At 34.6% G+C, this 26,780-nt stretch overlaps 1 protein-coding gene across 2 annotated transcripts in view; it reads right to left on the reverse strand.

Moving 5' to 3' along the window:
* Window positions 1-275: 275 nt before the first annotated feature.
* The window catches only part of LOC131592040 (protein O-mannosyl-transferase TMTC3), a 30,225-nt gene continuing 3,720 nt past the window's right edge, over window positions 276-26,780 (reverse strand). For both annotated transcript variants that reach the window (XM_058863284.1, XM_058863283.1), the window contains 14 exons: window positions 22,789-22,906; window positions 21,980-22,196; window positions 20,634-20,852; window positions 16,515-16,614; window positions 15,713-15,828; window positions 13,914-14,086; window positions 12,835-13,087; window positions 9,881-10,029; window positions 7,913-8,033; window positions 7,188-7,299; window positions 6,340-6,443; window positions 4,978-5,147; window positions 3,966-4,192; window positions 276-2,456 (listed from right to left, as the gene is read on the reverse strand). In XM_058863284.1, coding sequence (XP_058719267.1) covers window positions 1,645-2,456; window positions 3,966-4,192; window positions 4,978-5,147; window positions 6,340-6,443; window positions 7,188-7,299; window positions 7,913-8,033; window positions 9,881-10,029; window positions 12,835-13,087; window positions 13,914-14,086; window positions 15,713-15,828; window positions 16,515-16,614; window positions 20,634-20,852; window positions 21,980-22,168 — 2,745 coding nt within the window. In that variant the 5' untranslated portion in view covers window positions 22,169-22,196; window positions 22,789-22,906 and the 3' untranslated portion in view covers window positions 276-1,644. The remainder of the gene's footprint in view (window positions 2,457-3,965; window positions 4,193-4,977; window positions 5,148-6,339; window positions 6,444-7,187; window positions 7,300-7,912; window positions 8,034-9,880; window positions 10,030-12,834; window positions 13,088-13,913; window positions 14,087-15,712; window positions 15,829-16,514; window positions 16,615-20,633; window positions 20,853-21,979; window positions 22,197-22,788; window positions 22,907-26,780) is intronic.

The following is a 26,780-nucleotide window of genomic DNA, read 5'->3' on the forward strand; positions in this document are numbered from 1 at the left end:
TAAATCATGTTTTTTAAAACACTTCCCCCCTCACCCCCCAAGTTGTTACCATGCAAGCAATCACTGCGCTCACTTTTAGAATGATACATAATAAAGAAAAGGTCTGTGCAAGGAAGCCCTTTACCCATTTAAGATCTCTCCCACAGAGATAACTATTAAATCTTACAGCCGGATTACTGCCTGAGGCAGAAAGTTGAGCAGGTACAGAAAGAATTAAGTTTGAACTGCAGAATTGCTAAGGAATACTTCCACATTATGAAATAAGACAAAACATGAAAAGCAAGAGTTAGATTTAATGATCAGTGAGAATTACGACTGAACTCAGCTCTTACACGTCTTTTCTTTCTGAGAATTAAGGGAAACATCAGGTTTAGGTAATCAATAGCATATTTAAGCAAAAATATATGCATCACACATGGATAAAAGCAATACTGAAATTGCAAAGATTTTAATTTCCTGTAAGAAATTTAAATGATGCACTAGTGAAAAAGTGTAAATGGGAATATTTTAGTAGTCAAAATAAATATTTAATAAAAACCACAGACCCAAGACAAAGTATCAAAACAACAGAACTTAGTATTTGAAAGTATATTACCTACATTGCCTTGTGTTAAACATGACTAAATTCAGTGGTTTAATTACTATCACACTGCCTTGAGCAAACATTGCTTATATTAGTGTTGTAAAAAGTCATGAGAATAGAAATACTGTTGCGATGACAGAAATAGCAAAACCAGATTGCTATAAACAAGGAAGAATTTACTACACCAAGGAGTCAATCCACAGCCATTGATACAAAGTCAACAAAATGGACTACTGCATAGCATACTGGTTACTGTACCAAGGTGCATTTATCAGCATTCAATGAACTGGGGAAGAAACCACCCTTTTTAATATATTTTTTTAAAACAATCAGATGATTGACAGTTGAAGAAACCCCACACATTTCGTTTAAAATAAAAAAGCAGATTCTAAAGATCTTAAGAGCACTGAAAGATTTCTTACCAGGTAAAAGAGTACAAATCATTAGCACTGTAAATAAAGAACACCTAAAAGTTAATATATCATTCCATATTTAGAATGTAACTGAAAATTTTAGTGTGTTGTTGCATCCTCCTATACTACATCCAGTGGCATTTTGATGACTTTGTTAAGTTCTGGAAACAAATAATGCAAAAAAAAAAATATTTTTCTTGTTCAGCAGAGGTCTAGAAAAATTTCAGCTGATGTGTAAATTGAAATGTAGATAATGAGAATACAGATTTGTTGGGGGAAAGAAGGAGTGCCTGGTTTATCCCAGTAATTCACCATTCAGTTCTTTCACTGAGTCTTTGAAAGTAACATTACTTAATATCCCTGGCTACCAATGACTTTTATGAGTGCAATTTTCTAACTATTAAGGATTCCGCATTGAAGATTTTTCTCAATCCTTTATCCTTCAATTCCCACCCATCCCTCCATCATATTTAAAAGCTGTGGTTTTCTCACATAGAGCATTGTAATGCCTTTTGCTGCTTGTTAAGGGATATGCAGTCAACATTATTTCTATTTTCAAAGCACTGAGAACACTTTCCAGTTGGCTCACAAATTAAACAATAATTAAAAATAGTATTCTCCCCTTATTCTTTTGAGACATGGTAAAGACTATTCTCCATTTAATATACGTTCAATTTCTTCTAGTCTTTTCAAAGCAGCAACTCTCTTTTTTTCAATGTCTTTGATTTCTTTTGTAGATTTTTTGGGAGTCTCTTTGTCCACACTGCTTTTCTCTGTTGATTTCTTATTTTTGGAGTGCTCTTTATTATCAACTGTTGATTGGGTGGTTGTCTTCTCCCTTTTTGCTTCTTTCAAATTATGAAATGAATTTTTTTTTGCTTCTGTAGCTGCAGTCCCATCTGATGGAAGTGATGACTGTTCCACAGCACCAAGTGCTGCAATTTTACTTCTAACTATGTTTAGATGACGCTGAATATACTCTTCATGAGGTGCCAGTGCTAGTGTTTCAACCAGACATTTTTCTGCCTTTATTAAATCTTTTTCTTCAAAATAAACCACACAAAGATTATGTTTTCCTTGTACATTGTTGGGATCCAGTTCCAAAATTTTTTCAAAACACATTTTTGCTCCAACAATATCCTTCTTTTGGTTCATAAGGATATCTCCTTTCAAAATCAGACCTTTGGTATGATCAGGGTAGTATCTTAGTAGCTCTTCCAAGACAGGCAAAGCCATCAATTCTTTTCCTGTCTGAGAATAAAGCAGGGCCAAATTGAACAGAGCACTTCGGAAGTTTGGCTGTAATTTGATAGCTTTCTTCATCCATGCCTCTGCTTCCGTGTCTTTTTTGTCATCCATTGCTAGCATACCCAAATTAAAGTATCCATTTGAATCCTGTGGTTCTTCTTTCACATAATGTAGCAGTCTTTGTTTAGCTTCAGGTCTAAGTCGAGCATCACCTGAGTGACAGAAAATGCATTTAATTTTCAAGATATTTCCTGAAATATTTATTCTGAAGGATTTTTAGACTGTAAAATGCTAATCTTTATACAAATTAAAATGCAACTGCAAAAGGGAAAGGTTTTAAAATGCTACTTTTTCTCATTGCTGTGTAACAGCAAAAGCAAATGTCATCTACCTTCTTTATATAATGAAACTACATGGAGTTGACTTCTAGCCAAAGTCAGCATCATTGCTCTATTAGCTGTTGAATGATATCTAGGTTTAGTGTAACAGATACAGGAGGTGTCTGTACAAGCTTCAGAGAAATTATTTTCACACACAGTTGAAACAGAGCAAACATCAGTTATGACAAACCAGTTCTTACAGAGGCAAACTTTGAGTGGAAGATCTCATTTTATATTTTATATTTTATATATTTTATATTTTATGAAAGAGTTTAGACAGAGAGCACATAAGGTGACTTCTAATGTTGCCAGGCTAAAATATCTTCTAACACCAAAACAATAAAACCTGTAACCCCTATATTTTAATTTGCATCAAAGTTTAAAAAAAATTTACTAAAGCAATTTTATCTGACAATGGCAGAATTAGCTAGATATGCTTCCGGTCTGTGCTATTTTACTGAATAGTACAATGAACATATTTTAGTAATGAATTCCAGACACAGACTTACTGAAGGATAGAGGAGCTGCTTTCATTTGCCCTCTTTCACCTCCTAAAATAATGCTGCACCTTCTAGTACGAATGAGTAATAAATAGCTAATATTTCTGCTTGTTTGAAGCTGCTTGCACTTCCACAGACAAGGAACAAGGCACATCTTGAACTACCTAACTTACACTGTGAGAAGAGATGGAAAATTGTCAAATGTCCTCAGCTTCAATCAACTTTGTTTTATCTGTCTTAGAGGCAGTTTACCATGTCAACAAAAGGAAAACAAATCTTAGCAGTTCACTTGCAAAATACTCTTTGCAGCAGCCTTAGTTCAGTAAGGGCTTACCCTTACTCACAGAACTATACATATGAAAAAACAGACTCATGAAAATTCAACTGAATTCATCCTAGTTGGCAGTATCACAGAAAAACCTATGAAAACATTCATATTTCTAGAGTTGTATTTAAGCTCAGAGATGTAAGGTAGATTTTTGAGTCAATAATTAAATCAATCACTATAAATGCGAACCAGGTGTTTAATGTATTTTACTAAACATTATCTTTAAAGATTATATAGGCATTATTTTGAAGATGTTTGAGTAACACTATTCTTTTTATGTGTAAGATATACTGTAAAACAGTACTTGTATTGAAGATGCTGATTAGCTAAGGTGTATGTACTTTGCACAAATTCCATATGCTATAAATTACAAAGCTATAATAGTTTCTTTTTTGATGATGCTATGTACTTCTCCGTTACAAAGACAAGAGTTAATAAAAAAAAGTATTATTAAATAGTATGGATTCTATAAATGCAAATATGCAATATGCACAGAAGGGACAATTAACGTACCAGATTCCTGCATTAGCAGCGCGGAATTGAATAACGCCAGTTTATGCATTGGGTTGAGTTCTAGTGCTCGGTTGAAATTCTTCAGGGCTTCTGTTGGATCTTTCAGTTCAATGTAAACAATTGCCAAGTTGTACCACAGGTCTGCATTGGTTCTGTCTAGCTCTAGAGCTCTAAGGTAAGCTTCCTTAGCTTTCAGAGGTTTGTTCATTTTTAAAAGTAATTCTCCCCTGTTGAAGAATAACACTTTTATTGTTACCCATATAAAAAATTGACAGGTGTTTTGAAAGTTTGCCTTCCTACAGACAGTGGATGTCAGACAACAGTGTTTTTTTAATTTTGCTAGTTGTAAGTACAAAACAATACAAGACACTCTTTTACGTTCTGTTCCTAAAGCTATCAACCTTCAAAAACATGTATACAACAAATGCATAATTAGGACAAGAACAAAAAAAGAAGTGATCAAGGTGCCTGATTTGGCTCTGTAATTACACTGCAAAGCTATAGTTCAGGCATCTTTGAACCTCCCTAAGTCCCAGTGGGAAGCACAACAAATAAAATAGTGGACAGAAGCCTCAACACCCACATGCATATTACTCTTAACTAAAATGCAACTAATGTCAACTAAATAGTTAAGACTTGCATTTTCTGGACCAACTTTATAAAAAAGTATAAAGAAGGCTTCATGATTCACACTGACCAAAAGCTTTTTAGTTCAAAACTAAACTACAAAGTTAGAAATTTGAGTTAGAGATTCATAAAGAAATCTAATAGAAGCTTCTTTCTACACAATGTTTGACTACAGAACCTACATAGAAATATGCCATTTGACACAGGAATTTAAAAGAACAGGACTTGTAATGAATAATTGATTACTGTCCCAAATCTCCGTCTTCTCACTCGGAAACAAAACAACTTCAGCTAATTGAACTGTACAAATTAAATACTGTTCATACTGCTGTAAATACAAAAATGTTTATCCAAGAATATGTATCGCTAAAATTGGAAAATATACCTGCTGATGTAAGCCTGCTTGAAATCAGGCCTCATACTAATTGCTTGTCGATATAACTGATCAGCTTCTTCAAGGCGAGATTCGTTTGCTCGAATTAAGTTTGCAAGATTAATATAAACATTTAGATGGTTAGGAGCAACTCTTGCTGCATACTTTTTTCCTGGAATAATCTGTAAAAGAGAATATATGTATCAAACACAGATGAGCAAAAATATTTAAGATGATCAGTATAGAACTCTTTTTCACTCTGACACATTTTTTTTTTAGGGTACTACTGGACATTAGTGTGTAGGCTCTTGATGACAAAGAGCAGTAATTATTTTCCAGAAAAATCATATTGAAAAATAAACAATACTTTTTTATTTTTTATTTCTATGAAAACATAGATATCTTGTACAATATTAAAGATACCAGTTAATTAAGTTCTGCTACTACTTAATTTGGCTCATGTAGATAGCCATTGGAAACCAAGCAGACCTTGCAAAACCTTCCTCAGTCAGACAAAAGTATTTCCTAAAGCCTAAACTGACATTGTCAGACATTTTCATTCCTTTATATAATCCTTCAGATTAAGAAAAGTGTAAATAAGATTTTACAGCCAATGACTTGCCAGAAAATGAATAGTGAGAAAAGATGAAAATGCTATGACATTGCAACAACTGTACTGTTTATACTTTATCCATTTAGAATCTTCATACTGTTTCACAAAATAAACTTTTAAATGCCATGTTTCTACTCAAAGGGTTGCTCATTTTTGTTGCCAGTCTCACTTTCACCATAGCTTTTATTACCTACACACATTCAAAATACTACTCTCTTTTTCTCTAAAGAGCTTGACCGAGTAAAATTTCCTAGGTATAAAAATAACAAATAGGAAATGTAACAAAACACATGTTTATAAAAGCATGTTCAGGCCAAGTTTTTTGTTGCTGCTGTGGCTACCTTCTCCAACCTCAAATGCTGTATTTTAGGCCTTCTCTGAAGGGCTCAGAAACTCAGTCACCATCAATGTATTAGCTGTAAGTGAAAATAAACCAACTGTGACTATAACCTGTAGGTTTTGGCTGCCGCTTTCTTTTATAACCTCATTTTCAGAACAAAAAAAAAATAATAAAACAACCCCCAAAACATAACACAGCAGTATGAAAAGTAAATTAAAATAGTTGTATCAGAGTTCCAAGTCAGCATTTTTTTAACAGCCATGAGTATATACAGCCTATTTTTTTCATAGATAGCTTTTAAAAGAACACTGATAAACTTTAAAGTATACAGCCACACAGAGCCAAAGAAAAAATACAAAAAATGTATCACAAATTATAGGTTGTGTCCTGTGGTGGTATATAAAATCAAGTTACTAATTACCTGTGGCATCAATGATTTAGCAATCATATATGACTCTTCAGCTTCTTTAGTTTTGTTTAGGTTCTTGTAAGTTCTTCCTACATTCATGTGGGCACCAATATCATCTTAATAAAGAAAAGACTGAAATTTAAAATATTTCCATGCACTGAGTATCATGAAATTAAACACCTCTGCATTCAGAGTAGTGTGAAGTACAGGTATTCTGACAGAATATCCCCATCACCAAAAGAAGAAAATAATTCTATCATTTTTCATCTTAATTATGAAGCTAATAGTTTAACCATGAACTAAAGAAGGATTATAAAATTATGTGGGAAAATAAATATATTTTATTTTACAAAAAATATTAAAGCAGAAAAAGTATAAAAAGTTTGAGGTTCTATCATAGTTCCCTGTATCTAATTTCTTGCTATAATAGAGGCATATCTTATTTATTAATCTAAAAGGAAAGACTGTCCAGTACTACCTAGAACTTCTTTTGCAACAATATGCAAAATGGATTAAATGTGCATTTTGATATTATCTAGTTTTTATTTTCTTACACACTTCCTTAGTTTTGGATAAAAAAAAATAATTTTTATACTACATAAGAAATCACAGTTTAAGTTCATTCATAAAGAATGTCATACAAGGAATAGTTTTGAAAGTACTTGCAGCCTTTTATAGATAAAAACCTTTTCCAGAGGACTTTTTAAATTTATTTCCAAAAACCCTGGATCAATTAACTTACTATTTGACATTGCTTGAATTTGCAATTGAAGAAAAACAGTCCATTGAGAAGCTGTTAAGTAAGCTAAGTATACTGAAATACTCGAAGTGCAGAGATGGCAACTAGTTAAATGTTTTACCTGGTTGCACTTGTGTGGCCTGTATGAAAAACTGCAGAGCTCTTTCAAAATTTTTTTCATTTTCTAATGCATGCCCCACATTGTTCCATAGTTTTGCATTGTTCTTATTTACCTAAAACCAGAAAAAGATACCAAAGCATAAGGCATTAAGTTGAAATTACTTAACAATTGAGTTTCTCTTAACAGTTATCTTAAGACATAAAAATGTACTGCAAATGGCAGATTTCATCAAGCTTCTATATAGAAAGAGTATCAAAATGCAACATATAGAATGATTACATTGATCTTGTTGTGCAACATAAATTTGTTTTAGTTATTTGCCCCTAGAAACACCAAACAACTTAGAATTCATTGTAACTGTTATCAGATATTTTGCAAACTGCCTTATCATGTCACATGAACGTCGAAGAAATAATTCTATGCATGAAACTTTTTGTAGATTTTTGTACTGAAACATATCCTACTTTCATCCAGACAAGAGAATAAATTCAACTGCTTTGACACAAGAAAAATTATCACCTATTTTCTGCACAGGAATTTCTGTGTGCATCACAGTGCTTTTAAAGCATTCTAAAATGCAACTAATTAGATGCCAATATTCTCAATATAGAAATTAATGCACAGAAACAAGCATAATTTCTGTCCATTTTTATCATGTTCCACTGCAGTTTCTTAAGAACAGCAATAAGAAATTCCCATTACCTTTTCCAAACAGACTACAGTACCTTTAAAGCAGACATAAACAAAGTGTATTCCGACTCCCAATCCCAGTTTCTGTGTAGTGTTTTTAAGGCATGAGTGAATAGCACCGCAGCCAAACAAACCCAAGAAATTTTTCTTAGCACACTATTAAATAAAACAAACAAAGACTTGTTGTAAGCACACCAATAATTCTAATTTTTATTAGAATAAGTATCTCATATGCTAAAAGGCAAACGAAGGACATTTGTGATTAGCACATTCTAGAATTTGAAAGGAAATAATGCTCAATTTCAAATTAATTTGACCCCAGGACAACCTGCTTTTGTTATGTCCATGCAACTTAAAAAGAACAAGCCCAATTCACATAACACAACAGAATTTGTATAAAATGTTTACAGAAATTCTACCTCTCTTAAAACTTATCTGTAATTTAGGACAATAAATATGATACCTAAAAGTGAGGTTCTCTAAAACACTATACAAAATGATAAAAAAATGAAGAAAGCAACTAAAAAAATCACCTCATACTTTTGTTTCACATCAGACAATTCCACACATTCTTTACTGCACACATGGCCAATCTTTCCCACACTGCGGAACACACCGCAATGGAGAGGTCTGTGGAGACTACCCAATCTTCCATAACCCCAGTGCTACTGTAATGTCTAAGCAGGAGAAAGATTTAGTGTCTTTCTACCAATTTTATTTTTAAAACTGCAAACTGGGGCAAATATAACTCTCTGTGACAAGTTTGTCAGGAATAATTTTCATTTTGTGCAGTTTGTTTTTCCGGAGTTTAAACATGACAGAAAACATACACTTTAACATGCTGATAATTTGGTTTCTGGATTCTAATTCAATTACAAAAAAGATGTCAAACATTCAATAGCCTTCCCACAATTACGAATATCATTTGTTTTTTAAAAAAAAAAAAATCTCATTCTTGAGTGGACATACAGGTGTTCACCCTTAACAGCTATTTCTTACACTTGACTTATGGAACAGTTGTTCACTCTGCTACCTAAATCTCAGGAGTTTACTAAAAACTGTAAGGTTTTTTTCCCCCCTCCACCTCTTAAAATAAACAAAATGCATATTTTGACTACCATATTTGGTTTTAAAAATATTAAAAGTTAAACCGTAAAATTAAGTGAGTAATTCTAAAACACTACCAAAGTGATCAATGAGAACAGGCATATACAGCAATCTGTATGCCCATCAGGCTTGTACAGAAGCTTTTTTCTTTCCACATATTTCTAAAACAAGGAGTCTTTTCTTTCTCATTCTTGAGAACTGACTTCCAGTATTTTTGTAGTAAATTACACTAGCTACCTAATTTTTCTCCCCAGCCACCCTCTCCTGGTTCCTTGCTTTCTTTCATATCAGTTCTATTTTTTTGTCTCATAGTGGGATTTGTGAGAAATATACCCTCCCACAATATATTGCTGATTTGTCATTATCCAGGTGCTGTCAGTTTCAGCAGCTGTCGTGTAAATTTTACTACAAGGCCTAATCTCTAACAATAGCAGACAACATAGACTGCAAATTTCTGCCTTTCCATTTGTCTGAATTGCCATTAGCATGCCATTGGGCTAAGAAGGTTAAAGCATTCACATCAGTGGGAAGTATGTCCAGATCAATGCAGAAGATATCAGAAAACACAAAAGCAAGTGCAAAACATGCTTTTAGAGCACAATTTTTAAGGAGAAGTTGTTAACCAAGGAATTCTTTTTTTTTGAACAAATACTGAATGGCTCTGATATCCATTCCTAGCATGGCATTTCTGAAAATTTAATCTTTTACTGATTAAATTTTCCGACACTTTAATTTGTTGGCACACATGCATTGTATAAACTTCATTCAGTAATCACCTTTGAATAAAGTTAAAGCAGTTTTGATTTATATTCATCTCCTATTTTCATAGGAGTTAATCATATTTATGCCTACGTAAGCTTTCCCATTAGGGCTTTTATCAGTATGAATTTATTTACCTTTTATTTGATAATTTCTTCCATCCATGTGCAACTAAAATGCAGAATCCCATGCTAGGAACATATAACACTCGTTCTGCAACTACGAATCCAACAGGAAAAAACAGGTTTGATGCAGGAATGAATGGCAGAACTATAAAGCAGAGTGCCTAGAAAGGAAATACAAATAACATTAGTAATCACGAAATTGGCAGTGAGAAACTGTACCAAAGATATAAGTAACAAATCCAAAAATAATTCCATAAAACCAGACATACATAGTAGATATTTGGTCTTTCTTTTAAATATTCAGATCTGTTTTACATTGAGATCACTCCGAATATGGCAAATAGTAACCTGCAAATGATTCTATTCCTTACTTGAGGGCTTGAAAGTCTATTTCCTTTTCTATACTACAAAAAGAGGACAAATCAATAGAATCAAAAGATTAATTAAATTCAAAAAACATTGTTTTATTCCAGATACAGAAACAAGACAGCATAAGAACTTTGGACAATATCTAACAATTAAATATTTTTATCAGCTTGAGGCATAAAGCAGCTATTTTTACAGGAAAATAGAGTCTATCTCATGTTTCTGTAAGAAATGTGAATTACAAAATCAGAATTAGTCACTGAATAAACATCAATTTTTGGACAGAGCGTTAAGAGCACCCTGAAGTATTTGAAAATTTGAAATTACAATGAACTTAAGAACTACACAATTGTAGTTCTTAGATTGGGAACTGACTTCTTATCAAAAAATTGTATTTATTAAGAGACAAAGAAATCCATCTGCTGCAAAGAAAGTGGACATGAACAGTTGCTTTAAGTCCTGGGTGACTGTTAAGTAGCAGCTTTCCAATCTCTGGTTCCAGAAAAGATGTGAATAATTATTTCAATATATCTGGCCTCCAAGTTACAAAAAAAAACCCCACAAAAACAAACCTACAGAAATGGAAAGTTTCTCTGAAGAAAGAGGAATTTTCTAGAAACTTTCAGTACAGCTGGCCGATTTAAGCATGACATTAACTGCCTCTTCCATGCTACAACATTTAAATAATCCAGTCTGGAAATCAACCTGGAATTACATGCATAAAAATGCAACACTGATTTAAAACTTCAAGTAAGATTTTATCTTGTGTTTCGAGGATACTTTAAGAATATGCACGTGGATCATGAACATAGCTCAGCTGCTGATCCACAGCACTTCATTAAGCTCTATGAAAACAAAAGCACAACTGAGCCTCACAATGTACAGAATACATTGATTACTTTGGGATATTAATGGCTTACTGGAATGCAGCAATAGGCTTTGGCCTATCATATTATTTTGCAGTACATAACAATTAATATTTAATATAAAATATTGCATTCCCATTTCCTATGAAATTAGCTTCCAGGCACCTCAATGCTGAAGTAAATCAGCATCATACTGAAAGTTATATATACAACGTAAGTATAGATTAAAGGAAAGCAACTGGCATTAAACCAGGACTATATTGTGGCATTGAGGCTTGCATGCTGGAGTGAATGATCTCAGAAAATCCTTCCTAGAAAAGGCACTTGGAATAATAAAAACACATGTGAAAATACCACCCTCAATCAAAAACTAGCCAACTTACACCAACATATGCTGACAAACCCATCAACCCTTTCCTCTTGTGAGCTTCACTGGATAGGGAACAAACAGAAATACAGGGAAATAAACAGCCTTAAAATTCAGGAGCTGTCCTATAAAAAAGCGAACCACTCCCCACACACATTTTTCCTGCTCACAGTGAAGTGGAGAAAAAATTATGCCTCAGCTTATATAAGGAGGAAAATGCAACTACTCCTTCGTGTATTTGAAGTGCTGTAAAACTTATTTTCTAAGCATGTCACCTTGCATATTTATGATATCAATAAGTTATCTAAATTTCTTCTCTTCATACACAGTTCTCAAATTCAGGACAAGAGATTTCATCAGCAATACCAGATATAATTTTCACTGGTTTTCTCGTGAAATATATTATCTCATTCCAGTGACAAGACAAGAAAAAACATATGAGTCAGAACTATAATGCTAGGCCTTTTAGAAGTGAATCAAAATTTGTCAGCTGGTTAGCAAAGAACTACTTAAATCTTAGGTTATGAATAAATATTTCCACCCATCTGAAACTTTTGTTGGCTGATTAACATACAAAAAAAATACATTATTTCTGAAGCAGACTAAGATAAATGGATGCAGGTTTTTTGTGCACATACCTGCACCACTGAACTAATAAAAAGTATGGTATCAGGTTATCATTAAGCTTGAAAAAATCTGCAATGGAATCAATAATTGATAACTGTTTTTTTCTCAAAAATACTAGCCCCTTTGATCCTTCCCATTTCTTCCAAAATACTATTTTCGGTTAATACCTCTCAGTATTAAGATCACATATAATAGTGAATAGACAGACAGGAACTGATCTTACAGCTTGACAAAATTAGTTTTTCATTATAATATGAAAACAGCTTACAGAAGAAAAGCAAAACCATAACAAAAGTGGAAACCTTATTCCTAAATGCAAAAATATGTCCTTTCTTTTACACCTATGAGAAAGAAAATCAAACCTCTTGCTAAATACCCATCATGACTACTGACATTTAAATAAAGTAGGCAGCTTGCAGAATGAAAATGCATTCTGGTCCTTGAAACACATGTAAATTCTATGGAAAGCCCCCATGTGCCAGTTGAGCTAAGAATCTAAGAAGGGCTGCAATACAGTTTACAAATACATATCAAGGAGCATATTTATTCTCATTTCTGACAACCACATACTTAATTGCAATTTAGCAGTTTGTTGCTGGACAATTTTCCTCTTATGTGTTCATTCTAGCCCAAATGGAGATGAGCATAGTATGTGTGGGCCACAGCAGATTACGCATGTGACCGTACAAACTGAGCCACTTAATCTTAGCAAAATGACAAAAACAGTGCATCATTCATACCATCAGTACTGTCTTGGAGGAATCCCCAGGGTATCGGAGACTAAACACCATCAAAGATCCCAGACAGCAAAAGAAGGTAAGAGTGGCAACATTTCTGACATCTAACAAAGACTCCACGAGAGGAATAGTTCCCATTGTCCAGTCACAACATAATTCTGAGGGATTGAGAAGAAGCCAAGCATTTACAGGCAGGAGGTAGTTGAAAGTCAGCTGTCTTGCTGGGGATGGACTAACAGCAGCTGGGTTATCAAACCTAAAGCAAAAAAAAAAAGGAGAAAAAGGAGGTTTTCATGAAGAAAGATATGGTCTTGAGTCACTTTGTGGCAAACTTGAGAGTCATAGCTAGAACTACTAATTAAAGACATGTAAAATACCCTAATCTTGTCAGGTGTGAAACCATGCATGATGATTCACTGAAGAGAGGGAAAGAGCCTCCTCCATGTTTATGAAACTGTTTTGGGATATAAACAAAATAAGTTTGGAGAAACAGAATGATATACACCTCAGGTTGAGTCCAGTGGTCCTTGCTCATGTTTTTCATAGTTTGTCTCATTTTTTCAGGGACAGTATTAGATTATTTTCTTTCTACATTGCTCAAACTTAAGATAAATTTGTTTTTCAGCTCTAACATCATTCATATATACTTATCTCTAAGTAGTCTGTCTGAAAACAACCATATTTTCTGCATAGTACATACCTAAAATGCAAAATATATATTCAGTATGTAGAATTAAAAATGAGGAGGTTTGGAGAATTCAGCCAAGGTTCAACTACAGAGACAATAAAAATACTTAAGCAGTAAGACATTTAATTTCTGAATTACTAAGAGGAACTATCAACTATAAACTTTTTTAAATGGCTGCCTGCTCAGATACCTCACTAGTTTTGACATTTTGGTCAACATTTGCTGAAATATATAATTTAGCAATTTCACAAAAAATTCAATATTGTACAGACATTGAATAATAATATTAAAACAGGCGAGTAACACTTAAATTCATACATTTTTGGCCGTATCATTCCAAATTCATGAAGTCACATTTATAACCAACTGTAAATAAGAAACACTTTACTATTACCTTGTAAACACTGGAAGCTGAGACTGGATAACCTGGACTCTGACAACTACAAGCAGGAGTGTACTGAACATTAGGACTATGAGCTTCAACAGTGTTTGAAGCATAGAGAAAGGAATACTGCCCTTCCCTCGAAGAATCTGTACAGCTGTGTCCAGTAATGCTGGCAAGGTGTACTGCAAATCAAAAAATTGTTTATAATCAGACAAGGTACTCACCACTCGCATTAGAAAAATATGAGCTATCTAGTATTTTTTTCCTTGTTTTTTTCTAAATGTCAGCTCCCAATACTTACTTAATTCAGCTTCTTAGTGTCTTCATGACAAGACCCCAAAATAAGCCTTCCCTTCTAATAAAATATTCAAGTATTCTTGCTAACACTATCACAGCTGAACCTGTACACCTGCAGCTATTTTGTGCTGACAGATCAAAAAATTGTACCATCTTCAGAGGCTTGAAGAACTGAATCAAAACCATGAAATAAACTCTCAAGAAGAAAAATCATTATTGTCAGAATTATCAGCCCCTCTGAAAACTTGCCCTATAAACAAATTGCTTACGAATGATAGAAATTCTGTTCACTTCCTGATTAGCCCTAGCTTTCTATTTTATGCCCCTACAGCAGTAAGTCTTCACTCCTTGCCTCATGAACATCATAATATTGCACAGTTCCCCTTTCTACGAGCTTATTTCTTCTCTATGTACCTCTTTCCCTTTATCTTCATGACTTCTGCTGCTGCTGATTTATCACTTCACGTATACCGGTTGGCTAAACTACAGAAACTGAAAGGTTTTTGAGGACTGATAAAACTCTTAGTTCATGTGACACCTGTGCTTGCAGAAAAAGCCTCAGTTTGGGTTTTATCTTTCCTACTCAACTGATTTACATCTTACAATCTTGCTAAACTTTAGTGAAATTAAAGATCAGATCGAAAGTTACTATAAGAAAGGAAGAATAGGGTGAAAACCAGTCACATACTCGTGATTTCCTTAAAAATCCAGCTAGAAAATTGTATTTTAATTCACTAGACCTGCACAGGCAATAGTTATAAAGACATCTACGTGATTTTGGTATTTTGGCCTTGATTATGTCTCCCCAGGATAGACAATCTTTTGGCTTATATAGGTGCATTTTTTTGCAAAATTTTCCTGAAAGTAATTAAGGAATAATAACTATAAAATTTTCTTAAAATATGCAATGCTACTTTTAAAATAGCATTTATTTTGATTATTAAAAATTTAGAATTATTTAATTACAGGAAAACCTTGCTTCTTTAAGGAAAAGTTACTATTAATTTAAAGGCTTAGCAATGCTTAAAATTAAATATATCAGATAATGGTATTCTTAGAACAACAAATTTCTTAAGAATATTACTCATATAGGACTACTCTAAGACATCTAGTTTCTCAATAGAAAACAATGAAATGAATTTGTATAAAAGATGTTCTATATTTTTACTACAAGGATTAAAAATAAATAATCCCCCACCTTTATGCACCTCAAGCTTTAATCAAGACTGTTACATGCTAGGACTTGCAAATCTGTCAGCAAAAACCGTAGACTTCCATTAAGACCTGACAAGTCTTTACTGAATATATTTGGTAACATCCCTACATGGCATGTAAAGGACAACTTGAAAGCCATTGGATTCCCTCACTGTGAACCATCAAACATGAACTGACTCAAAAAAATTCTGAAAAATATAACAGAATTATTGGGTTAACCTTAATGGAGAAAGATCAGTGTTTCAAAGTACTTAATGTCTCATAACTGAAATCCACTTTATTTTTCAACAGCTTACCCCTTGAGCAATAAAGACTTCATACACACAACATATCCCCACCACTGTTATTCCTTGTTCTTTACACAGTGTTGCAACAGCTACTAGAAATACAGTCACTGCAATTGGAGTCCACACTGCAAAAAAAGAAGACGCTATTGAAAATGTTCCATCTTACAAAAACCACAAACATTTAATAAAGGAAATTAATCTAGAAAGTGAAGGCTTTGGCTCCTCATGTTTGAATATGCCATGTTCTGTAAACTTGTTTAGTATGTAATTTCTTATGAAAGATGACCAGTTTTACTCTATGGAAAATAATACATACGCATCTTTTTTAAAACTGCCTCCCTTAAATTGAAAGAAATAAATGAAGGGTAAAAGACTAATTTATAATAAGTAAAACAAATATATCAGTAGTTCCTAAATCACCAGAGCACTTTTTCAAATTGAATACTTTATAGGGAGTCATGATTTCTCACTATGTCAATCTGAGTCTGGCAAAGAGGGAAGCCTCCTTCATGTGCACTGAAGCTTTGCAGCTTGTGACTGACCATCTGAGGCACCTCAGCACACTTCCACTTAAAAAAGTCAGTGTAAGAATTCCCTAGGGCAGGTGTTATAAAATTAATTAAAGAAATGCCTAAGTCTTTGGAAAAAAAATTGAATTTATAATGGAAAGTAGTATTACATGGGTATCTTGGGTCTGAAAGGGTTTTGGTACACACTTGGTGAATAACCACTACACCACAATTATGGTTTTAAGAGTGTTTTTATCAGTGATAAAGAAACTAAATTATATCTCTATTTGTCAATCATTTACCTATGGTATTATCCGGCCCTTTAGACTTTGTGTATGACAAAAAAGCAGCTAGGAAAAAAATAGATGATAAAAGCTCTGCTCTGCCCACAACTCCAGTTACCTGAAAAATAAAAGAAAAACCTTAATTATTATTTAATATTTATTTAATATTATTATTATTTGATGTTTTAAGATAGTGTTTGTTGAGTTTTTACTAGTCATCTAAGTATGCTATTTATATGGTACTACATATTTACTATTTTATAAATCTAGCAGATCTTTAAGGAAGTATTCCATAGAGCACAAGAGTTACCAATCCCCAGGAGCAAGAAACAGGGTAAGGAAAGCAAGAGGTCAGTGTTGCTGAGTAGAGAACTGCCAGTCAAACAGAAGTGAAAGAAGTAAATGCCCAGGCAGCCGAAACAAGGACAGGTAACCTGGGAAGAATAACCTGAGACGAAGCTCAGTTGTGCAGAAATGGGGTGAGGAAGGCCAAGGCTGAACGTGGCAAGAGACATAAAGAGTAAAGACATAAAGGTTTCCACAGGTAGCTTAACCACAAAAGGAATGTCAGAGGTATATCTCCCCATGTCAACAGTGCTGAAAAATTGGTTACAATGGACAAGGAGAAGGCTGAGGTACTCAACAACATTTCTGCCTCAGTGTTCAATGGCAATCTCTTTTCCCTTGATGACAGAGAGAAGTGGATTTTATGAAATTCAGATAAGCGTTAAAATGCATACAGCAGAGACTTGTTTCAGAGTCCCCCCAGAAATACAGATTCATTCCCATTTCAAAAACTTTTTTCAAAAAACGGTAAGGAGAAACCAACAACCAGATATGGAAGACAGGTCATTATGCTCACGGTTATCGCACTAGCCAGTGTGTTGACTATAGTACCTTCTAGAACTACCATTTCTCCTCACTTGTCCTCTCCTGTAGTGCCTCTGATTGCTTCCAAATTTTTACAAAATAGCTGAAAAATAGCATGCTGTCCTGAAGTAGATAATCATATTTAGCTAAGGAAACCACATAGCTCATGATTTAACTATGACAATGCTGAAAACTGACTTTTTACCATCCGGACTTAGCTAGAAAATTTTATTGCTAGTACATTCTTGGTCAAGCATGATTGATCCAGCAAGCATAAAATGCGAAAGTAACTCAGTATCCAAGGTCACAGTGTAAAGAAAAGCATTCTAATCTGAATCTAAAATCATACTCTAGTACTTCTCTTGGAACTACTGTATGGTTGCCAAAGGATTCACTGAATTACGCACAAAGTATGTTTCACAATTGGTGAGACACCACAGTTTGGATTAATATTTTGAAGAACATCTAAGTATTTGTTTCCAAAATATCTTAAGATGTTTCAAAGATTCCTGGTCTGGATTCCAAAACTGTCTAGCATTAAGACATTAAAGAGAACTTTATCCGTAGATCAGTTGAAAGAGAACATTAACAAAGCATGTTGGTGTGCCTCCACAGTTGACTGCCAACAAAAGAGAGGTTCTATTTCTGGATACAAACGTGACTTATGAGAGAAAATTACAGCACTCACAAGGCTAGTTGACATCCTGTAGATATAAAGGTAGTTTACATACTCAACTGATTTACACAATCTTGCTAAACTTTAGTGAAATTGAAGATTAGATTGAAAGTTACTACAAGAAAGGAAGAATAGGGTGAAAACCAGTCACATATTGGTAATTTCCTTAAAAATCCAGCCAGAAAATTTATTTTAATTCACTAGACCTGCACAGGCAATAGTTACAAAGACATCTACGTGATTTTGGTATTTTGGCCTTGATTATATGTCCTCAGGATAGACAATCTTTTGGCTTATATAGGTGCATTTTTTTGCAAAATTTTCCTGCAAATAATTAAGGAATTCTGGCCAGAACAGTAGCAAAATACCTAGGAAGACTGAACTGGAATTTTAAAGAAAGGACAAATGAAACTATGATGCTGTTATTCAACCCATTTCCTAAAAACTTCTTCCTCAGAAAAACAGATATTACCATTGCAAGAGCCTAGCTTCTTTCTGAACTCACGCAGAAAATTATCTTCTACTTATCTGGCTCTGCTAACTTCTCCAGGAAAAATCTGTTTATTGTAAGATAGGGAAAGGGTTGAAATATTTATGTATTGTATCTGCTGTTGCAAACTTTTAAGCAGGTGACTAATAAGTAGGAGATTAATTTGAAGGAAATTAAGACCAAATACCTTGCAATTATAAAAGATAGAAAAATCCCCAAGTCCTAACATACATCTCATTAGCTCCTCTTTTCTGTGTAAGGAAGCTTCCACTCGCTCTCCTTTTTACACACTGCAAAAGGTGAGGGTAGGAAGAAAACAAGCCCTTATCTGACTCTTCACTGAGTACCTAAGTACAACAGCAGGGGGATTCCGGCAGAATTGAGTCTCGCAGAGTTTCCAGGCAGCACCACGCTGCAGCGATCCTTGTGTTGCAGTGCCCTCACGTGGCCGACACCAGGCCCTGCACACCCTTCGCCAAAGCGCTTCACACCTCCGCAGCCTCGCCTTACACAACTGGCTTCTGGTACACGACGGGCCCTAGGATTGTTACGGTATTTTTACTGACTCGGATGCACAGTACCAAAAGCGTCTGTGCTACTTATTACTTCGGGCAGAATCTGAAAGTTCTGGCATAATAGAGAATCACTGATATTTGGAATAAAAGTGATAAAATTACACTGGCTGATCTAACCTGTGAGCCACTAATGTAAGTCACTGGCAACTTGCTAACGCTGCTGCAAAGATCCTACCGTGTTTACTACAAACGGGCAAAGACAAATTTGGCAGTTTAAAGCATGTTTTTTCAAAGAACCAGAAAACCAAATGAAATAAAGGAATTTATTTTATTTAATCCGTATTTGATCCAAGTTTTTATGGGGGTTTGTGCTTTGGAGTAAGCAGAAATTTTTAGGTGCTTAACTTCTGCATTTTAAACATTCCATTAACTTCTAGCAAGGACATATTAGCAGATTAAATAACAGCCAACTTTATCAACTCAATTCCTGTAAAATTTGCTCAAAATACATGGATGCAAGCTTCTTAATTATTGCTTAAAGGGATCTGTACTATTAGCGAATAAGAGAGAGATGCAAATTCTTTACCCAACAAATCAGGACCAAGAAATATACAACATAAACTAAGAGCAAACCCCTCTCATTTTATTAAAATCAAAAGACTATGCTTCCCCCTTCCCCACCCAAAAAAACCCCATCCACACAATAAAGTGGTATCACCTACAAAGAAGAAAAAGAGTAAAATTTTTAGTTTTCTGAAAATAAGCTAATAATATTATAAAACAAGAGATGGCTTTGAAACACCTGTATACTGAAATCCAGGAAAGCAAACTGGAGGGGAGCAGAGATAACAGCAGATAATGCCACAAATCTGCTTTATCAGATCATCTGGCAGAAATAAATCTAATGAATGGTGATCACAAGACTTCATTTCCTCCACAACACTGCAAGCCTGGTTGGCCATTAAAAAAGCATATAACCAGAAAATTTGCAAAAATAAAGCCTTTTTTTTTTTTAAATTGCAGTAAAGAACTCCTTCAGAATCAAAGAAAAGGGGAGAGAAATTTATTTCTTCCTTATATAGGAATAGTTAAAATAGTAGAAGGCTCAAACAGAATTGGGCCTAAGCTGGCTATAGCACAGCAACAGCAATCCTAGAGAAAGTCCCACTGAGACAGACACATTGACATAAGAGAAAGCAGACAGAACAGACATGGTGATTAGCCAGAAGGGATTCTGGAAATGAATCAAGAGGCATTCATAGTATTTGCAAAGTAGGATACTGGATGAATCATCACAGAACACAAATGTCTACGTAAACTGAAGTCATAAAAGCCAATGTGCATAGCAGAGGCCTAAATTATTTAGTAATTAAATTCATGTTTTTTTAATTATTTTCCAGTAGCTGCATGTAATATAAAACAACTCTGAGCATGAAGATTTGTCACTTCCATCACTCACTGCAAAGGGAAGACTAAGCATAAGTCAAATCATATTTTCTGGAGTTACATATATATATAAGCAGATATAAACATGAAATTTAATTAACACAGCTCAAACAAATTAAGCACATCACAGCTGTACCTACCGCTTCAGTATGTATTGGGTGCACTGCAAAGAGCAATGATGCTACTATGCTGCTCCTGTTGTCCAGGAAGAGCTTACAGACCTTGAGGAAGACTATGCAAACCACCACATGGAAGACCAGATTTAGAAAGTGGTAGGAGACTGCATTTAACTCGCTGAACAAGTAGTTTAAGCGAAATGTTAGAACTGTGAGGGGACGATAAGATTTATGACTCCTCTCCTGAAAGAAAATAAATAAATAAATTAGTCACCACTAACTTACAAAGTAACATTCACTCCAAAATACCTTTCTAAACACCTCTCCAGATATGAATCCCCTTCTACTATCAGGCATCTACTTTAAAATAAAGATATGAGAATCACTAGCCCAAAAAAAAAAAAAACCAACAAAAAACCCATCTTTTCCACTAGACCTGGTTAAGGATTTTTTTTTCCAGTAAAAACATGTTAAAAAGTACTATTTGAAACTTTACTGGTGGAATTTAGGAACCTACTTAACCCTCAATGAATACAGAACTAAATGGCATCTGGAAGCTTTGGTTACAGGGTTATATGAAAATTATGTATCAGAGCCTATTTGTAGAACTAGCATATAGTGTGCCACAAGGAACTAACCCCATAGGCTATGAATATAAGAAAAGATTATAAAGTGGAATGCCTTGATAAGCAGAGAACTTATGAATGGGAAAGAATTTTTATTTATTTGCTCAGCAATAACACCATGAGTGACTTTTAAAACTGTACCAAAATCCTTTAGCCATTGTCATTTAACAGTTTACCAAGAGCTTCAATGCCAATGCAGTTTTTCAGATTATACACAGCCACTCTATATGGGTTACAAATTAGAAACTCTGAATTCATATATACATATATGTGTATATATGTATATATGTATATATGTATATATACATATATATCTTTACACACCTAAATAAATTTAAAGTATTCAATATCCTAATTCCAAGCTTTGTTGCTTAAGCGTTATCTTTCCTTTAAGACTGCATTTAGAAATAAATACCCTTGTATGTCAACATCTAACTTTTGCAGGAGAAAAAATGGTCAGTTGTTCAATTTTGATATTTTGATATTGCGATTACATAGGAAATAACATCTTGCAGCTATGTGCTGCCAGTACAACTTTATTACCTTATTTTTTTATGGAACAAAGGCAAAGACTATAAGCTACATGTGTTCCTGATATTATTGTACAAAACACTAACACCACCAAATTTCATCAAATCCAAGCTATTCTGTTAAAAGCACATTAGGAAAAATAAGTGTAAAAACACTGTGCAAGGTTTTTTTTCAATTTCCTAAATGTTTCAAAGTGTTTCACAAACCATTTACCTCAGACATTGGAGTGCCCCAGAAGTCATTCTGAAACAGATTTTTTAATGGAGTAGAAGGATGTAAATCTTTATTGTCCAAAATTGCTGAAACATCATCAAAAACAAACCCACAAAAGAGACTGTTCCAGTAGCAGGCTGCCACCACACCAACTATTAGTGCTGCTTCCTTCAGGCTTACGTCAGCCATCTTCTCTAGGAGGTTTCATGGACAAAAGCTGAAACATATGTAGACAAACTTGAGTAGTTTTACTTACTAAACTTGATAAAGAAAGTCAAATTAAGGTATCAAATACTTTAGAAGCTAATGACACTCCATACATAAAAGTCAGTAAAAGAGAAAAGTTTCCTCAAGTCATACATGTAACATAGTTTAGTATTTAAAGTAAATATTCTTATTAAAATATCTCACCCTTAAAATGCCTTACACAAGGTGGATACACTGCTTCTTTTCATGTTTTACTTGGGTGAAAGAAAAAAAAGCATTGATAATAAATTGTGAAGTAGTTTTCAGCAGACAACCCTGCAGTTCAAGGGAGTGCTGCAAAGTGATAAACTATGAAAAATAAGTTTTCTAGAATCCTGAGTAATTTAACATACACAAAATTCTAAGTTAGCCAAGGCAGATAGTGTGTCATTTACTTTTCGGGTTTTGGTTTAAAGGTCTTTTTCAAAATACTTCAAAAGCAATTAAAATTTAACCAAACTTCAAACATTCTGATGAACAAACAAGAAACTTGTAGAACTTCATAAACGCAGGGGTTCAAGGACAGATATAGGACATGAATAACAATAAAAAGCTAAACTTACCATTGAAGGTCACACTAGGCTCATTTGCATTCTTTGTAGAAGTTCACAAAAAGGTCATTTTTTTTTCCTCAACTCTGCCAATTGTGCTGATATCACTGACTGTTCATGAGACTACTGCCTAAAAAACAGCATGCAAAAAACCCAAAACAAACTATTTTTCATTATTTTCCTTCATCTTGCATAAACTTCCTAAGCCCTAGAAATTATTAAACAGCAGTTTTATGATTATTTACAAAATATTTTATGGGTGAACTGATCAAAAGGTGAAACTACTGTGCATTGGGTTGTTCGAAAATACTGTTCTGCCTTGGAAGAGTAAGAAGGAAACTACAGGTCAAAGGTATTTCTTTTGACCACTGGTTGACACTGCATAGACCACTGCAAAACCATTGGGACCAAAAATAGTGAAAAGCCACAGACAATCAAACATTGGCTTCATTTTGAGAAAACAGACCTGACTGAACAAAAGTATTTTCCCCCAACCTGTAGAGGGAGAGCATCTATTATAGGACACAGAGCAGCTAATATTAGCCAGAAAATGCATATCCACAGAAGCCTTATGCTTATCACAGTTCACACATCAAAGCTGATGAACTATTTGAAAGCTACAGTCTGCTTTATTGTCCTAAACCCCGATGATTTTTTTTTTTCTTTGGTCTGCTGGGTTTTTTTTAAAATTGTGCTCAGATTTATCATAAAACATGCTGAGCTGGAAGGAACTCACAAGGATCACTGAGTCCACCTTCTGGCCCTGCACAAGACGACTCCAAGAATCACACCATGTGCCTGAGGGTGCTGTACAAATGCTTCTTCAACTCTAAAAACAGGCCACAGAGATCTAGATAGGTGATCTTGTTTGTGGTTTGCAGTGTAGACCTGAGAGCATGACAGTCACTCATCACCACAGCTAGTGGCAAAGGAGCAGTTAGTAGAGGAAGGAATACAATATGCAGGTTCAGCTAAACTAAAAACTAGGACTTTGATTTCAAAGAAATCAAACCAAACCATTTGGTGTTCTTCACATAATGGCAGTTAAGGTTTAGTAGTACTTGAAGCACTGGCTATTGATGTTACTTCAACCAAGAAAGCTTTTTTTAAAGCTGCCACCACCTTTGTGATTAACAAAAGTAAGTAAAAAAACCCCTCCACAATGTTGAAGGATATTGCTACATCTTTTTCATAGAATCATAGAGGGTTTGGGTTGGAAGGGACCTTAAAGATCATCTAGTTCCAATCCCCCTGCCATGGGCTCCATCTGAGTACTTTAAAACACTAAGCTAAGTTTAAAACTGAATGCATTTATGGTCTTCTTGGCAGCCAGAGAAATCTTATTAAAAAAAGAAAACCAAGCATGCTACAGCAATACATGAAATGACAGCCCACTTTTGAACTTGAACTCACACTTTTTTAGTTCCCCCTTCAAAGAAGGTGGATATGAAACACATGCTTCTACCCTGCCAGAATTTGAAATTCCCTTTTTGCAACAGCTTCTGAACAGTTCTTCAAGTTCACTAATTCTACTGAAAAGCAGTGACATCTGGAAAGGACCAACAAATATGTCAGGATTTTCCAACATACAAGCCTTTATTATTTTAAATGCTGTGACATAGTAATATTACCACACAAAACCAACTCTAACATTTATTTAAATGCAACCTTCAAGAAAAGGCATTGTTAGGTCAGTAGGGTTCTGGTGATTTCTAATTCTTTAACAAAACTAATTTAGAAACAGCTACTGTTACCCAACTAGCAAAAACCCAAGATTATTCCTAAGTATTGCATCTTATCGAAATGAAAAGCTTAACCAGCCTTCATTATTAGCTCTTTCAATTTTTAGTAGGTTTTCACTTTTCCACACGTGAAAAAGTATGTCAAAACATCTATTTTATTTATCCCTTAATCCTAGGTCATTCTGATGCTTTCACAAGCCTTTCATTTTGCTCTGAATTTTTAATACTCTTTCCACTCAGAACTCCACACTCTACATCACTATTGACTATGCTGCTCCCTGACAGAGCTCCACTTACCTACATGCCAGTTGTATGGAAAATATTGTCTTCATTTGAATGAAAGGGAACTCTCAAGCATCAATAAATTCCAATATTAGATAACTCCAAAGTTCATGTTTTAGTGGCTAGCTCATCATCAGAAAAACTTTTCAGAGAACTCCAGAAAATATTCACATGGGAATTTAACATGGAATTTTTTTTTTTTTTGCAATTCACCCTCTTCTTTATACGTACTTGTCAATCACGGATACAATTACAACTACATGCAAATACATGGCTGTACTTTGGTCTTTTAAGACAAGCATTTGAGTCAGACACTCCAGGTAATCCTGGACAGTTTTACTAAATTTACTGTAAGCAATGAATATATGCAACAAAATGCCCTGTTCTGGTTTTAGCAACAAGTCACACAACATACTGCTTGAACTGTACCAAACTTGGTAACCTCTAAAGCATCACACCCCTCTCAAATTCTAGTTGTGTGCTAAAGCACTAGGTCTTGAAAACAAGCATAATGGAAATACAGTCAGGTCCCCTGTGCTTATTCAAGCACTTATGCTTCCAGACTAAGCACAAAGAGAAAAATGGGAAATGTAAGGCCACGTACAACCTGTAGAGTGCACAAAACTGCAGCACAGGTACTTTACTACTTCCAACTTGCATTCTAAGGTTTTATTTTCCTGAAATATACTGTAAAGATACACAGAGTTAGGAAAATTACATTTTTTCCACCTGGTCTGATTACGGGGTACTTTTAATGCTCTTGCTGACTCAAAGCATAAATATGGAAAAAAAACCCAGTTGCAGTCCTTTATGTTAGCTTAACAACGCAGATTTTGAGGAAGTCTTGCCATCAGAACTACTACTTCCTATCTGCTACTGTAGCTGGGTCCACCCTCACACTGAAAGCCCCAAACCTGCAATGATAATCAACATGTTGAAAACGCAAAACTAAAACAGAAGTTTATAAAAGATCATCTGTAGTTGGTAAGCCAGGCAAGAGTATGCCTGCCATTAAACTCAATGGAAAACAGCAACTGCTTCTTGGCAACCAAAACTACTTTCACACCAACTAATCTGTTATCAGTTTGATGTTGGAAAGTAAGAAGTCATATAAGGAGTATATAAGACTGAGAACCTTGCAAATCACAGATGTGCAAGAGGCTGCTGAAGCCTTGGTATGACTGGGCTGCTTATGTGAGTGAATATATTATCCTTCTTACCCAACTGACATGTCCACCAACCCAAGTATGGTCTTGCAAGTGTCACTACTTCACTTCCAGTGCTGAATGTATTTGATAAACACCTGCAAAATGCTGCCTAACAATTTCTTTGTTAAAACAGACTTGCTTTGAGGGAGAACTACACCACTGCCTAGTCCTAAACATGCAAAGAGAATGACCATCCCTCAAGTTATTTTTTCATCTCACCTACCTGCTACTTTCACAGCTTCTAATACTGACCCTGAAATACCTTAACCAACCCTTGGGCTGTATGACTGCCAGCTTGTGGTCTAGTGCACAGCCACAGAGCTACCATCTGACTGGATGAAATCAGGACAGATATGTACTTCACATATTTTATTACAAAGACTTCTGTTGGATGCTTTAATTTACAACAGTATCTGACCATGTTGTGAAGAATATACAGCTGAAAACAATAAGCAGCAGGTAAGCCTTGAGAGTCAGAAACTGCACAGTAGTCATGAGAGTCAACTGAAAAAAAAAAAGAATACCCAGGCTGTGCAAAACAGCCTATCATTGGACTAAATTTCTTAGGCTGTTTGGCACAGAAATATGCACTTTGCACTGCACCATTTTCATGTTTGTACAGAGACATTAAGTGGAAAGGGCAGAAGAGAACCAGAATTCTCAAGCCCATTTGGCTCATAAGGCACAGTTTTCCTCTTCCAGCTTCTTGAGATCCCTCTAATAGTTCACCCAGTCTTCAAGAATAACAGACAAGAGTGAAATGTAAGAAAGT

This window comes from Poecile atricapillus, chromosome W (assembly GCF_030490865.1).
Source record: "Poecile atricapillus isolate bPoeAtr1 chromosome W, bPoeAtr1.hap1, whole genome shotgun sequence".
Classification (NCBI taxonomy): Eukaryota; Metazoa; Chordata; class Aves; order Passeriformes; family Paridae; genus Poecile; species Poecile atricapillus.